This window comes from Oncorhynchus gorbuscha, unplaced genomic scaffold, assembly GCF_021184085.1.
Source record: "Oncorhynchus gorbuscha isolate QuinsamMale2020 ecotype Even-year unplaced genomic scaffold, OgorEven_v1.0 Un_scaffold_873, whole genome shotgun sequence".
In the NCBI taxonomy this organism is placed as follows: Eukaryota; Metazoa; Chordata; class Actinopteri; order Salmoniformes; family Salmonidae; genus Oncorhynchus; species Oncorhynchus gorbuscha.
The window spans coordinates 105,103-119,073 of NW_025745856.1; the positions used below are offsets into that span (position 1 = coordinate 105,103).

Genomic DNA, 13,971 nt, shown 5'->3' on the forward strand with positions numbered 1-13,971 from the left:
AGAAGGCTGCAAATAGAAAAGAGGCATACAATTTTTATTTACATTTTATTTATTTAATAAATGAATGCCGTCGATGTGTTTTTTCATTTGAAATTCGATTTTGCATGTCTCCACTATTAAATGATATATTGTATGGTAATAAGCGATGCTCGTTCCATATTCAATGTTAAAGCAAAACTTGTTTGGCTCCATATTAAAAGGTTAATTTGTTCAACGTTGGCCGTGACTTTGTTCAGGTTTTACATTTTGGCCCACTGGGTATTTGAGTTTGACACCCCTGGTTTAGGGTTTAGGGTAGAATTAGTGTTAGGAGTTAGAGTGAGGTTGAGGGTTAGGAGCTAGGGTTTCGAGTTAAGGTTAGGGTACAGGTTAGGGATTAAGGTTAGGGTACAGGTTAGGGATTAAGGTTAGGGATTAAGGTTAGGGATTAAGGTTAGGGATTAAGGTTAGGGAAAATAGTATTTTGAATGGGACTGAATTGTGTGTCCCCACAAGGTTAGTTGTACAAGACTGTGTGTGTTCTTACTGGACCATGACGGACACGTTCTGGTCGAGGTAGCAGCTGTTGAACTTGACCAGGTTGACCAGGACGTGGAGGAAGTCAGCGGTCAGACCAATGTCCATCCACAGCAGGACAAACCCAGCTGCAGGTGATCAATAAATTAAATCAACCAGTCAGTCAAACATATCGTGACCAAATCAGTCAAAGAATATCGTGACCAGTCAGTCAAAGAATATCGTGACCAGTCAGTCAAAACATATCGTGACCAGTCAGTCAAAAAATATCGTGACCAGTCAGTCAAAAAATATCGTGACCAGTCAGTCAAAAATATCGTGACCAGTCAGTCAAAAATTATCGTGACCAGTCAGTCAAAAATTATCGTGACCAGTCAGTCAAAAATTATCATGACCAGTCAGTCAAAAATTATCGTGACCAGTCAGTCAAAAATTATTGTGACCAGTCAGTCAAAAATTATTGTGACCAGTCAGTCAAAAATTATTGTGACCAGTCAGTCAAAAATTATTGTGACCAGTCAGTCAAAAATATCATGACCAATCAGTCAATATCTTTCTCAAGGGTCCCAGTTGGTCTATTCATTGGGCAAGTGAATATCTCATGGACAGACTCTGTAACATGGTAACATGGTAGTGTAACGACTGTCAAAAGACTGTGGGGTGGAACCACCTACATGTCAAAGACTGTGGGGTGGAACCACCTACAGGTCAAAGACTGTGGGGTGGAACCATCTACAGGTCAAAGACTGTGGGGTGGAACCATCTAGATGTCAAAGACTGTGGGGTGGAACCATCTACAGGTCAAAGACTGTGGGGTGGAACCATCTACAGGTCAAAGACTGTGGGGTGGAACCATCTACAGGTCAAAGACTGAGGGGTGGAACCATCTACATCACAGGTCAAAGACTGTGGGGTGGAACCATCTACAGGTCAAAGACTGTGGGGTGGAACCATCTACAGGTCAAAGACTGTGGGGTGGAACCATCTACAGGTCAAAGACTGTGGGGTGGAACCATCTACAGGTCAAAGACTGTGGGGTGGAACCATCTACAGGTCAAAGACTGTGGGGTGGAACCATCTACATCACAGGTCAAAGACTGTGGGGTGGAACCATCTACATGTCAAAGACTGTGGGGTGGAATCATCTACAGGTCAAAGACTGTGGGGTGGAACCATCTACAGCTCAAAGACTGTGGGGTGGAACCATCTACAGGTCAAAGACTGTGGGGTGGAACCATCTACAGGTCAAAGACTGTGGGGTGGAACCATCTACATCACAGGTCAAAGACTGTGGGGTGGAACCATCTATAGGTCAAAGACTGTGGGGTGGAACCATCTACAGGTCAAAGACTGTGGGGTGGAACCATCTACAGGTCAAAGACTGTGGGGTGGAACCATCTACAGGTCAAAGACTGTGGGGTGGAACCATCTACAGCTCAAAGACTGTGGGGTGGAACCATCTACAGGTCAAAGACTGTGGGGTGGAACCATCTACAGGTCAAAGACTGTGGGGTGGAACCATCTACATCACAGGTCAAAGACTGTGGGGTGGAACCATCTACAGGTCAAAGACTGTGGGGTGGAACCATCTACAGGTCAAAGACTGTGGGGTGGAACCATCTACAGGTCAAAGACTGTGGGGTGGAACCATCTACATGTCAAAGACTGTGGGGTGGAACCATCTACAGGTCAAAGACTGTGGGGTGGAACCATCTACAGGTCAAAGACTGTGGGGTGGAACCATCTACAGGTCAAAGACTGTGGGGTGGAACCATCTACAGGTCAAAGACTGTGGGGTGGAACCATCTACAGGTCAAAGACTGTGGGGTGGAACCATCTACAGGTCAAAGACTGTGGGGTGGAACCATCTACAGGTCAAAGACTGTGGGGTGGAACCATCTACAGGTCAAAGACTGTGGGGTGGAACCATCTACAGGTCAAAGACTGTGGGGTGGAACCATCTACAGGTCAAAGACTGTGGGGTGGAACCATCTACATGTCAAAGACTGTGGGGTGGAACCATCTACAGGTCAAAGACTGTGGGGTGGAACCATCTATAGGTCAAAGACTGTGGGGTGGAACCATCTACAGGTCAAAGACTGTGGGGTGGAACCATCTACAGGTCAAAGACTGTGGGGTGGAACCATCTATAGGTCAAAGACTGTGGGGTGGAACCATCTACAGGTCAAAGACTGTGGGGTGGAACCATCTACATGTCAAAGACTGTGGGGTGGAACCATCTAGATGTCAAAGACTGTGGGGTGGAACCATCTACATCTACAGGTCAAAGACTGTGGGGTGGAACCATCTACATCTACAGGTCAAAGACTGTGGGGTGGAACCATCTACAGGTCAAAGACTGGGGTGGAACCATCTACATCACAGGTCAAAGACTGTGGGGTGGAACCATCTACAGGTCAAAGACTGTGGGGTGGAACCATCTACAGGTCAAAGACTGTGGGGTGGAACCATCTACATCACAGGTCAAAGACTGTGGGGTGGAACCATCTACATCACAGGTCAAAGACTGTGGGGTGGAACCATCTACATGTCAAAGACTGTGGGGTGGAATCATCTACAGGTCAAAGACTGTGGGGTGGAACCATCTACAGCTCAAAGACTGTGGGGTGGAACCATCTACAGGTCAAAGACTGTGGGGTGGAACCATCTACAGGTCAAAGACTGTGGGGTGGAACCATCTACATCACAGGTCAAAGACTGTGGGGTGGAACCATCTATAGGTCAAAGACTGTGGGGTGGAACCATCTACAGGTCAAAGACTGTGGGGTGGAACCATCTACAGGTCAAAGACTGTGGGGTGGAACCATCTACATGTCAAAGACTGTGGGGTGGAACCATCTACAGGTCAAAGACTGTGGGGTGGAACCATCTACATCACAGGTCAAAGACTGTGGGGTGGAACCATCTACAGGTCAAAGACTGTGGGGTGGAACCATCTACAGGTCAAAGACTGTGGGGTGGAACCATCTACAGGTCAAAGACTGTGGGGTGGAACCATCTACATCACAGGTCAAAGACTGTGGGGTGGAACCATCTACATCACAGGTCAAAGACTGTGGGGTGGAACCATCTACATGTCAAAGACTGTGGGGTGGAACCATCTACAGGTCAAAGACTGTGGGGTGGAACCATCTACATCACAGGTCAAAGACTGTGGGGTGGAACCATCTACAGGTCAAAGACTGTGGGGTGGAACCATCTACAGGTCAAAGACTGTGGGGTGGAACCATCTACAGGTCAAAGACTGTGGGGTGGAACCATCTACATCACAGGTCAAAGACTGTGGGGTGGAACCATCATCACAGGTCAAAGACTGTGGGGTGGAACCATCTACATGTCAAAGACTGTGGGGTGGAATCATCTACAGGTCAAAGACTGTGGGGTGGAACCATCTACAGCTCAAAGACTGTGGGGTGGAACCATCTACAGGTCAAAGACTGTGGGGTGGAACCATCTACAGGTCAAAGACTGTGGGGTGGAACCATCTACATCACAGGTCAAAGACTGTGGGGTGGAACCATCTATAGGTCAAAGACTGTGGGGTGGAACCATCTACAGGTCAAAGACTGTGGGGTGGAACCATCTACAGGTCAAAGACTGTGGGGTGGAACCATCTACAGGTCAAAGACTGTGGGGTGGAACCATCTACAGGTCAAAGACTGTGGGGTGGAACCATCTACAGGTCAAAGACTGTGGGGTGGAACCATCTACAGGTCAAAGACTGTGGGGTGGAACCATCTACAGGTCAAAGACTGTGGGGTGGAACCATCTACAGGTCAAAGACTGTGGGGTGGAACCATCTACAGGTCAAAGACTGTGGGGTGGAACCATCTACAGGTCAAAGACTGTGGGGTGGAACCATCTACAGGTCAAAGACTGTGGGGTGGAACCATCTACAGGTCAAAGACTGTGGGGTGGAACCATCTACAGGTCAAAGACTGTGGGGTGGAACCATCTACAGGTCAAAGACTGTGGGGTGGAACCATCTACATGTCAAAGACTGTGGGGTGGAACCATCTATAGGTCAAAGACTGTGGGGTGGAACCATCTATAGGTCAAAGACTGTGGGGTGGAACCATCTACAGGTCAAAGACTGTGGGGTGGAACCATCTACAGGTCAAAGACTGTGGGGTGGAACCATCTATAGGTCAAAGACTGTGGGGTGGAACCATCTACAGGTCAAAGACTGTGGGGTGGAACCATCTACATGTCAAAGACTGTGGGGTGGAACCATCTAGATGTCAAAGACTGTGGGGTGGAACCATCTACATCTACAGGTCAAAGACTGTGGGGTGGAACCATCTACATCTACAGGTCAAAGACTGTGGGGTGGAACCATCTACAGGTCAAAGACTGGGGTGGAACCATCTACATCACAGGTCAAAGACTGTGGGGTGGAACCATCTACAGGTCAAAGACTGTGGGGTGGAACCATCTACAGGTCAAAGACTGTGGGGTGGAACCATCTACAGGTCAAAGACTGTGGGGTGGAACCATCTACAGGTCAAAGACTGTGGAGTGGAACCATCTACATCTACAGGTCAAAGACTGTGGGGTGGAACCATCTACAGGTCAAAGACTGTGGGGTGGAACCATCTACAGGTCAAAGACTGTGGGGTGGAACCATCTACAGGTCAAAGACTGTGGGGTGGAACCATCTACAGGTCAAAGACTGTGGGGTGGAACCATCTACAGGTCAAAGACTGGGGTGGAACCATCTACATCTACAGGTCAAAGACTGTGGGGTGGAACCATCTACATCTACAGGTCAAAGACTGTGGGGTGGAACCATCTACAGGTCAAAGACTGTGGGGTGGAACCATCTACAGGTCAAAGACTGTGGGGTGGAATCATCTACAGGTCAAAGACTGTGGGGTGGAACCATCTATAGGTCAAAGACTGTGGGGTGGAACCATCTACAGGTCAAAGACTGTGGGGTGGAACCATCTACAGGTCAAAGACTGTGGGGTGGAACCATCTACAGGTCAAAGACTGTGGGGTGGAACCATCTACAGGTCAAAGACTGTGGGGTGGAATCATCTACATGTCAAAGACTGTGGGGTGGAACCATCTACATGTCAAAGACTGTGGGGTGGAACCATCTACATGTCAAAGACTGTGGGGTGGAACCATCTACATGTCAAAGACTGTGGGGTGGAACCATCTACAGGTCAAAGACTGTGGGGTGGAACCATCTACATCACAGGTCAAAGACTGTGGGGTGGAACCATCTACAGGTCAAAGACTGTGGGGTGGAACCATCTACATCACAGGTCAAAGACTGTGGGGTGGAACCATCTACAGGTCAAAGACTGTGGGGTGGAACCATCTACAGGTCAAAGACTGTGGGGTGGAACCATCTACAGGTCAAAGACTGTGGGGTGGAACCATCTACAGGTCAAAGACTGTGGGGTGGAACCATCTACAGGTCAAAGACTGTGGGGTGGAACCATCTACAGGTCAAAGACTGTGGGGTGGAACCATCTACATCACAGGTCAAAGACTGTGGGGTGGAACCATCTACATGTCAAAGACTGTGGGGTGGAATCATCTACAGGTCAAAGACTGTGGGGTGGAACCATCTACAGCTCAAAGACTGTGGGGTGGAACCATCTACAGGTCAAAGACTGTGGGGTGGAACCATCTACAGGTCAAAGACTGTGGGGTGGAACCATCTACATCACAGGTCAAAGACTGTGGGGTGGAACCATCTATAGGTCAAAGACTGTGGGGTGGAACCATCTACAGGTCAAAGACTGTGGGGTGGAACCATCTACAGGTCAAAGACTGTGGGGTGGAACCATCTACAGGTCAAAGACTGTGGGGTGGAACCATCTACAGGTCAAAGACTGTGGGGTGGAACCATCTACAGGTCAAAGACTGTGGGGTGGAACCATCTACATGTCAAAGACTGTGGGGTGGAACCATCTAGATGTCAAAGACTGTGGGGTGGAACCATCCATCTACATCTACAGGTCAAAGACTGTGGGGTGGAACCATCTACAGGTCAAAGACTGTGGGGTGGAACCATCTACAGGTCAAAGACTGTGGGGTGGAACCATCTACAGGTCAAAGACTGTGGGGTGGAACCATCTACAGGTCAAAGACTGTGGGGTGGAACCATCTACAGGTCAAAGACTGTGGGGTGGAACCATCTACAGGTCAAAGACTGTGGGGTGGAACCATCTACAGGTCAAAGACTGTGGGGTGGAACCATCTACAGGTCAAAGACTGTGGGGTGGAACCATCTACAGGTCAAAGACTGTGGGGTGGAACCATCTATAGGTCAAAGACTGTGGGGTGGAACCATCTACAGGTCAAAGACTGTGGGGTGGAACCATCTACAGGTCAAAGACTGTGGGGTGGAACCATCTACAGGTCAAAGACTGTGGGGTGGAACCATCTACAGGTCAAAGACTGTGGGGTGGAACCATCTACAGGTCAAAGACTGTGGGGTGGAACCATCTACAGGTCAAAGACTGTGGGGTGGAACCATCTACAGGTCAAAGACTGTGGGGTGGAACCATCTACAGGTCAAAGACTGTGGGGTGGAACCATCTACATGTCAAAGACTGTGGGGTGGAACCATCTACATGTCAAAGACTGTGGGGTGGAACCATCTACATGTCAAAGACTGTGGGGTGGAACCATCTACATGTCAAAGACTGTGGGGTGGAACCATCTACAGGTCAAAGACTGTGGGGTGGAACCATCTACAGGTCAAAGACTGTGGGGTGGAACCATCTACATGTCAAAGACTGTGGGGTGGAACCATCTATAGGTCAAAGACTGTGGGGTGGAACCATCTATAGGTCAAAGACTGTGGGGTGGAACCATCTACAGGTCAAAGACTGTGGGGTGGAACCATCTACATCACAGGTCAAAGACTGTGGGGTGGAACCATCTACAGGTCAAAGACTGTGGGGTGGAACCATCTACATCTACAGGTCAAAGACTGTGGGGTGGAACCATCTACATCTACAGGTCAAAGACTGTGGGGTGGAACCATCTACAGGTCAAAGACTGGGGTGGAACCATCTACATCACAGGTCAAAGACTGTGGGGTGGAACCATCTACAGGTCAAAGACTGTGGGGTGGAACCATCTACAGGTCAAAGACTGTGGGGTGGAACCATCTACAGGTCAAAGACTGTGGGGTGGAACCATCTACAGGTCAAAGACTGTGGGGTGGAACCATCTATAGGTCAAAGACTGTGGGGTGGAACCATCTACAGGTCAAAGACTGTGGGGTGGAACCATCTACATCACAGGTCAAAGACTGTGGGGTGGAACCATCTATAGGTCAAAGACTGTGGGGTGGAACCATCTACAGGTCAAAGACTGTGGGGTGGAACCATCTACAGGTCAAAGACTGTGGGGTGGAACCATCTAGATGTCAAAGACCGTGGGGTGGAACCATCTACATCACAGGTCAAAGACTGTGGGGTGGAACCATCTACAGGTCAAAGACTGTGGGGTGGAACCATCTACATCACAGGTCAAAGACTGTGGGGTGGAACCATCTACAGGTCAAAGACTGTGGGGTGGAACCATCTACAGGTCAAAGACTGTGGGGTGGAACCATCTACAGGTCAAAGACTGTGGGGTGGAACCATCTACAGGTCAAAGACTGTGGGGTGGAACCATCTACAGGTCAAAGACTGTGGGGTGGAACCATCTACAGGTCAAAGACTGTGGGGTGGAACCATCTACATGTCAAAGACTGTGGGGTGGAACCATCTAGATGTCAAAGACTGTGGGGTGGAACCATCTACATCTACAGGTCAAAGACTGTGGGGTGGAACCATCTACATCTACAGGTCAAAGACTGTGGGGTGGAACCATCTACAGGTCAAAGACTGGGGTGGAACCATCTACATCACAGGTCAAAGACTGTGGGGTGGAACCATCTACAGGTCAAAGACTGTGGGGTGGAACCATCTACAGGTCAAAGACTGTGGGGTGGAACCATCTACAGGTCAAAGACTGTGGGGTGGAACCATCTACAGGTCAAAGACTGTGGGTGGAACCATCTACATCTACAGGTCAAAGACTGTGGGGTGGAACCATCTACAGGTCAAAGACTGTGGGGTGGAACCATCTACAGGTCAAAGACTGTGGGGTGGAACCATCTACAGGTCAAAGACTGTGGGGTGGAACCATCTACAGGTCAAAGACTGTGGGGTGGAACCATCTACAGGTCAAAGACTGGGGTGGAACCATCTGGAACATCTACAGGTCAAAGACTGTGGGGTGGAACCATCTACATCTACAGGTCAAAGACTGTGGGGTGGAACCATCTACAGGTCAAAGACTGTGGGGTGGAACCATCTACAGGTCAAAGACTGTGGGGTGGAACCATCTACAGGTCAAAGACTGTGGGGTGGAACCATCTACAGGTCAAAGACTGTGGGGTGGAACCATCTACAGGTCAAAGACTGTGGGGTGGAACCATCTACAGGTCAAAGACTGTGGGGTGGAACCATCTACAGGTCAAAGACTGTGGGGTGGAATCATCTACATGTCAAAGACTGTGGGGTGGAATCATCTACATGTCAAAGACTGTGGGGTGGAACCATCTACAGGTCAAAGACTGTGGGGTGGAACCATCTACATGTCAAAGACTGTGGGGTGGAACCATCTACATGTCAAAGACTGTGGGGTGGAACCATCTACAGGTCAAAGACTGTGGGGTGGAACCATCTACATCACAGGTCAAAGACTGTGGGGTGGAACCATCTACAGGTCAAAGACTGTGGGGTGGAAATCTACATCACAGGTCAAAGACTGTGGGGTGGAACCATCTACAGGTCAAAGACTGTGGGGTGGAACCATCTACAGGTCAAAGACTGTGGGGTGGAACCATCTACAGGTCAAAGACTGTAGGGTGGGGTGGAACCATCTACAGGTCAAAGACTGTGGGGTGGAACCATCTACAGGTCAAAGACTGTGGGGTGGAACCATCTACAGGTCAAAGACTGTGGGGTGGAACCATCTACATCACAGGTCAAAGACTGTGGGGTGGAACCATCTACAGGTCAAAGACTGTGGGGTGGAACCATCTACAGGTCAAAGACTGTGGGGTGGAACCATCTACAGCTCAAAGACTGTGGGGTGGAACCATCTACAGGTCAAAGACTGTGGGGTGGAACCATCTACAGGTCAAAGACTGTGGGGTGGAACCATCTACATCACAGGTCAAAGACTGTGGGGTGGAACCATCTATAGGTCAAAGACTGTGGGGTGGAACCATCTACAGGTCAAAGACTGTGGGGTGGAACCATCTACAGGTCAAAGACTGTGGGGTGGAACCATCTACAGGTCAAAGACTGTGGGGTGGAACCATCTACAGGTCAAAGACTGTGGGGTGGAACCATCTACAGGTCAAAGACTGTGGGGTGGAACCATCTACATGTCAAAGACTGTGGGGTGGAACCATCTAGATGTCAAAGACTGTGGGGTGGAACCATCTACATCTACAGGTCAAAGACTGTTGGGTGGAACCATCTATAGGTCAAAGACTGTGGGGTGGAACCATCTATAGGTCAAAGACTGTGGGGTGGAACCATCTACAGGTCAAAGACTGTGGGGTGGAACCATCTACAGGTCAAAGACTGTGGGGTGGAACCATCTACAGGTCAAAGACTGTGGGGTGGAACCATCTACAGGTCAAAGACTGTGGGGTGGAACCATCTACAGGTCAAAGACTGTGGGGTGGAACCATCTACAGGTCAAAGACTGTGGGGTGGAACCATCTACAGGTCAAAGACTGTGGGGTGGAACCATCTACAGGTCAAAGACTGTGGGGTGGAACCATCTACAGGTCAAAGACTGTGGGGTGGAACCATCTACAGGTCAAAGACTGTGGGGTGGAACCATCTACAGGTCAAAGACTGTGGGGTGGAACCATCTACATCACAGGTCAAAGACTGTGGGGTGGAACCATCTACAGGTCAAAGACTGTGGGGTGGAACCATCTACATGTCAAAGACTGTGGGGTGGAACCATCTACATGTCAAAGACTGTGGGGTGGAACCATCTACATGTCAAAGACTGTGGGGTGGAACCATCTACATGTCAAAGACTGTGGGGTGGAACCATCTACAGGTCAAAGACTGTGGGGTGGAACCATCTACAGGTCAAAGACTGTGGGGTGGAACCATCTACATGTCAAAGACTGTGGGGTGGAACCATCTATAGGTCAAAGACTGTGGGGTGGAACCATCTATAGGTCAAAGACTGTGGGGTGGAACCATCTACAGGTCAAAGACTGTGGGGTGGAACCATCTACATCACAGGTCAAAGACTGTGGGGTGGAACCATCTATAGGTCAAAGACTGTGGGGTGGAACCATCTACAGGTCAAAGACTGTGGGGTGGAACCATCTAGATGTCAAAGACTGTGGGGTGGAACCATCTACATCTACAGGTCAAAGACTGTGGGGTGGAACCATCTACAGGTCAAAGACTGTGGGGTGGAAATCCATCTACAGGTCAAAGACTGTGGGGTGGAACCATCTACAGGTCAAAGACTGTGGGGTGGAAACCATCTACAGGTCAAAGACTGTGGGGTGGAACCATCTACAGGTCAAAGACTGTGGGGTGGAACCATCTACATGTCAAAGACTGTGGGGTGGAACCATCTACATGTCAAAGACTGTGGGGTGGAACCATCTACAGGTCAAAGACTGTGGGGTGGAACCATCTACAGGTCAAAGACTGTGGGGTGGAACCATCTACATGTCAAAGACTGTGGGGTGGAACCATCTATAGGTCAAAGACTGTGGGGTGGAACCATCTATAGGTCAAAGACTGTGGGGTGGAACCATCTACAGGTCAAAGACTGTGGGGTGGAACCATCACAGGTCAAAGACTGTGGGAACCATAGGGTGGAACCATCACAGGTCAAAGACTGTGGGGTGGAACCATCTACAGGTCAAAGACTGTGGGGTGGAACCATCTACAGGTCAAAGACTGTGGGGTGGAACCATCTACAGGTCAAAGACTGTGGGGTGGTGGTCAAAGACTGTGGGGTGGAACCATCTACAGGTCAAAGACTGTGGGGTGGAACCATCTACATCTACAGGTCAAAGACTGTGGGGTGGAACCATCTACAGGTCAAAGACTGGGGTGGAACCATCTACATCACAGGTCAAAGACTGTGGGGTGGAACCATCTACAGGTCAAAGACTGTGGGGTGGAACCATCTACAGGTCAAAGACTGTGGGGTGGAACCATCTACAGGTCAAAGACTGTGGGGTGGAACCATCTACAGGTCAAAGACTGTGGGGTGGAACCATCTACAGGTCAAAGACTGTGGGGTGGAACCATCTACAGGTCAAAGACTGTGGAGTGGAACCATCTACATCTACAGGTCAAAGACTGTGGGGTGGAACCATCTACAGGTCAAAGACTGTGGGGTGGAACCATCTACAGGTCAAAGACTGTGGGGTGGAACCATCTACAGGTCAAAGACTGTGGGGTGGAACCATCTACAGGTCAAAGACTGTGGGGTGGAACCATCTAGATGTCAAAGACTGTGGGGTGGAACCATCTACAGGTCAAAGACTGTGGGGTGGAACCATCTACAGGTCAAAGACTGTGGGGTGGAACCATCTACAGGTCAAAGACTGTGGGGTGGAACCATCTACATCACAGGTCAAAGACTGTGGGGTGGAACCATCTACATCTACAGGTCAAAGACTGTGGGGTGGAACCATCTACAGGTCAAAGACTGTGGGGTGGAACCATCTACAGGTCAAAGACTGTGGGGTGGAACCATCTACAGGTCAAAGACTGTGGGGTGGAACCATCTACAGGTCAAAGACTGTGGGGTGGAACCATCTACAGGTCAAAGACTGTGGGGTGGAACCATCTACAGGTCAAAGACTGTGGGGTGGAACCATCTACAGGTCAAAGACTGTGGGGTGGAACCATCTATAGGTCAAAAACTGTGGGGTGGAACCATCTACAGGTCAAAGACTGTGGGGTGGAATCATCTACAGGTCAAAGACTGTTGGGTGGAACCATCTATAGGTCAAAGACTGTGGGGTGGAACCATCTATAGGTCAAAGACTGTGGGGTGGAACCATCTACAGGTCAAAGACTGTGGGGTGGAACCATCTACAGGTCAAAGACTGTGGGGTGGAATCATCTACATGTCAAAGACTGTGGGGTGGAACCATCTACATGTCAAAGACTGTGGGGTGGAACCATCTACATGTCAAAGACTGTGGGGTGGAACCATCTACAGGTCAAAGACTGTGGGGTGGAACCATCTATAGGTCAAAGACTGTGGGGTGGAACCATCTACAGGTCAAAGACTGTGGGGTGGAACCATCTACATCACAGGTCAAAGACTGTGGGGTGGAACCATCTATAGGTCAAAGACTGTGGGGTGGAACCATCTACAGGTCAAAGACTGTGGGGTGGAACCATCTACAGGTCAAAGACTGTGGGGTGGAACCATCTAGATGTCAAAGACCGTGGGGTGGAACCATCTACATCACAGGTCAAAGACTGTGGGGTGGAACCATCTACAGGTCAAAGACTGTGGGGTGGAACCATCTACATCACAGGTCAAAGACTGTGGGGTGGAACCATCTACAGGTCAAAGACTGTGGGGTGGAACCATCTACAGGTCAAAGACTGTGGGGTGGAACCATCTACAGGTCAAAGACTGTGGGGTGGAACCATCTACAGGTCAAAGACTGTGGGGTGGAACCATCTACAGGTCAAAGACTGTGGGGTGGAACCATCTACAGGTCAAAGACTGTGGGGTGGAACCATCTAAAGGTCAAAGACTGTGGGGTGGAACCATCTACAGGTCAAAGACTGTGGGGTGGAACCATCTACAGGTCAAAGACTGTGGGGTGGAACCATCTACAGGTCAAAGACTGTGGGGTGGAACCATCTACATCACAGGTCAAAGACTGTGGGGTGGAACCATCTACATCACAGGTCAAAGACTGTGGGGTGGAACCATCTACAGGTCAAAGACTGTGGGGTGGAACCATCTACAGGTCAAAGACTGTGGGGTGGAACCATCTACAGGTCAAAGACTGTGGGGTGGAACCATCTACAGGTCAAAGACTGTGGGGTGGAACCATCTACAGGTCAAAGACTGTGGGGTGGAACCATCTACAGGTCAAAGACTGTGGGGTGGAACCATCTACAGGTCAAAGACTGTGGGGTGGAACCATCTACAGGTCAAAGACTGTGGGGTGGAACCATCTACAGGTCAAAGACTGTGGGGTGGAACCATCTACAGGTCAAAGACTGTGGGGTGGAACCATCTACAGGTCAAAGACTGTGGGGTGGAACCATCTACAGGTCAAAGACTGTGGGGTGGAACCATCTACAGGTCAAAGACTGTGGGGTGGAACCATCTACAGGTCAAAGACTGTGGGGTGGAACCATCTATAGGTCAAAGACT

General features: G+C 49.6%; 1 protein-coding gene across 1 annotated transcript in view; it reads right to left on the reverse strand.

Annotated features, from left to right (window-relative positions):
- Positions 1–13,971, reverse strand: part of LOC124020660 (tuberin-like) — a 106,161-nt gene that overhangs the window by 74,256 nt on the left and 17,934 nt on the right. Inside the window, 1 exon segment of the mRNA XM_046335900.1 lies at positions 527–644. Within this exon segment, the coding sequence (XP_046191856.1) occupies positions 527–644 (118 nt within the window).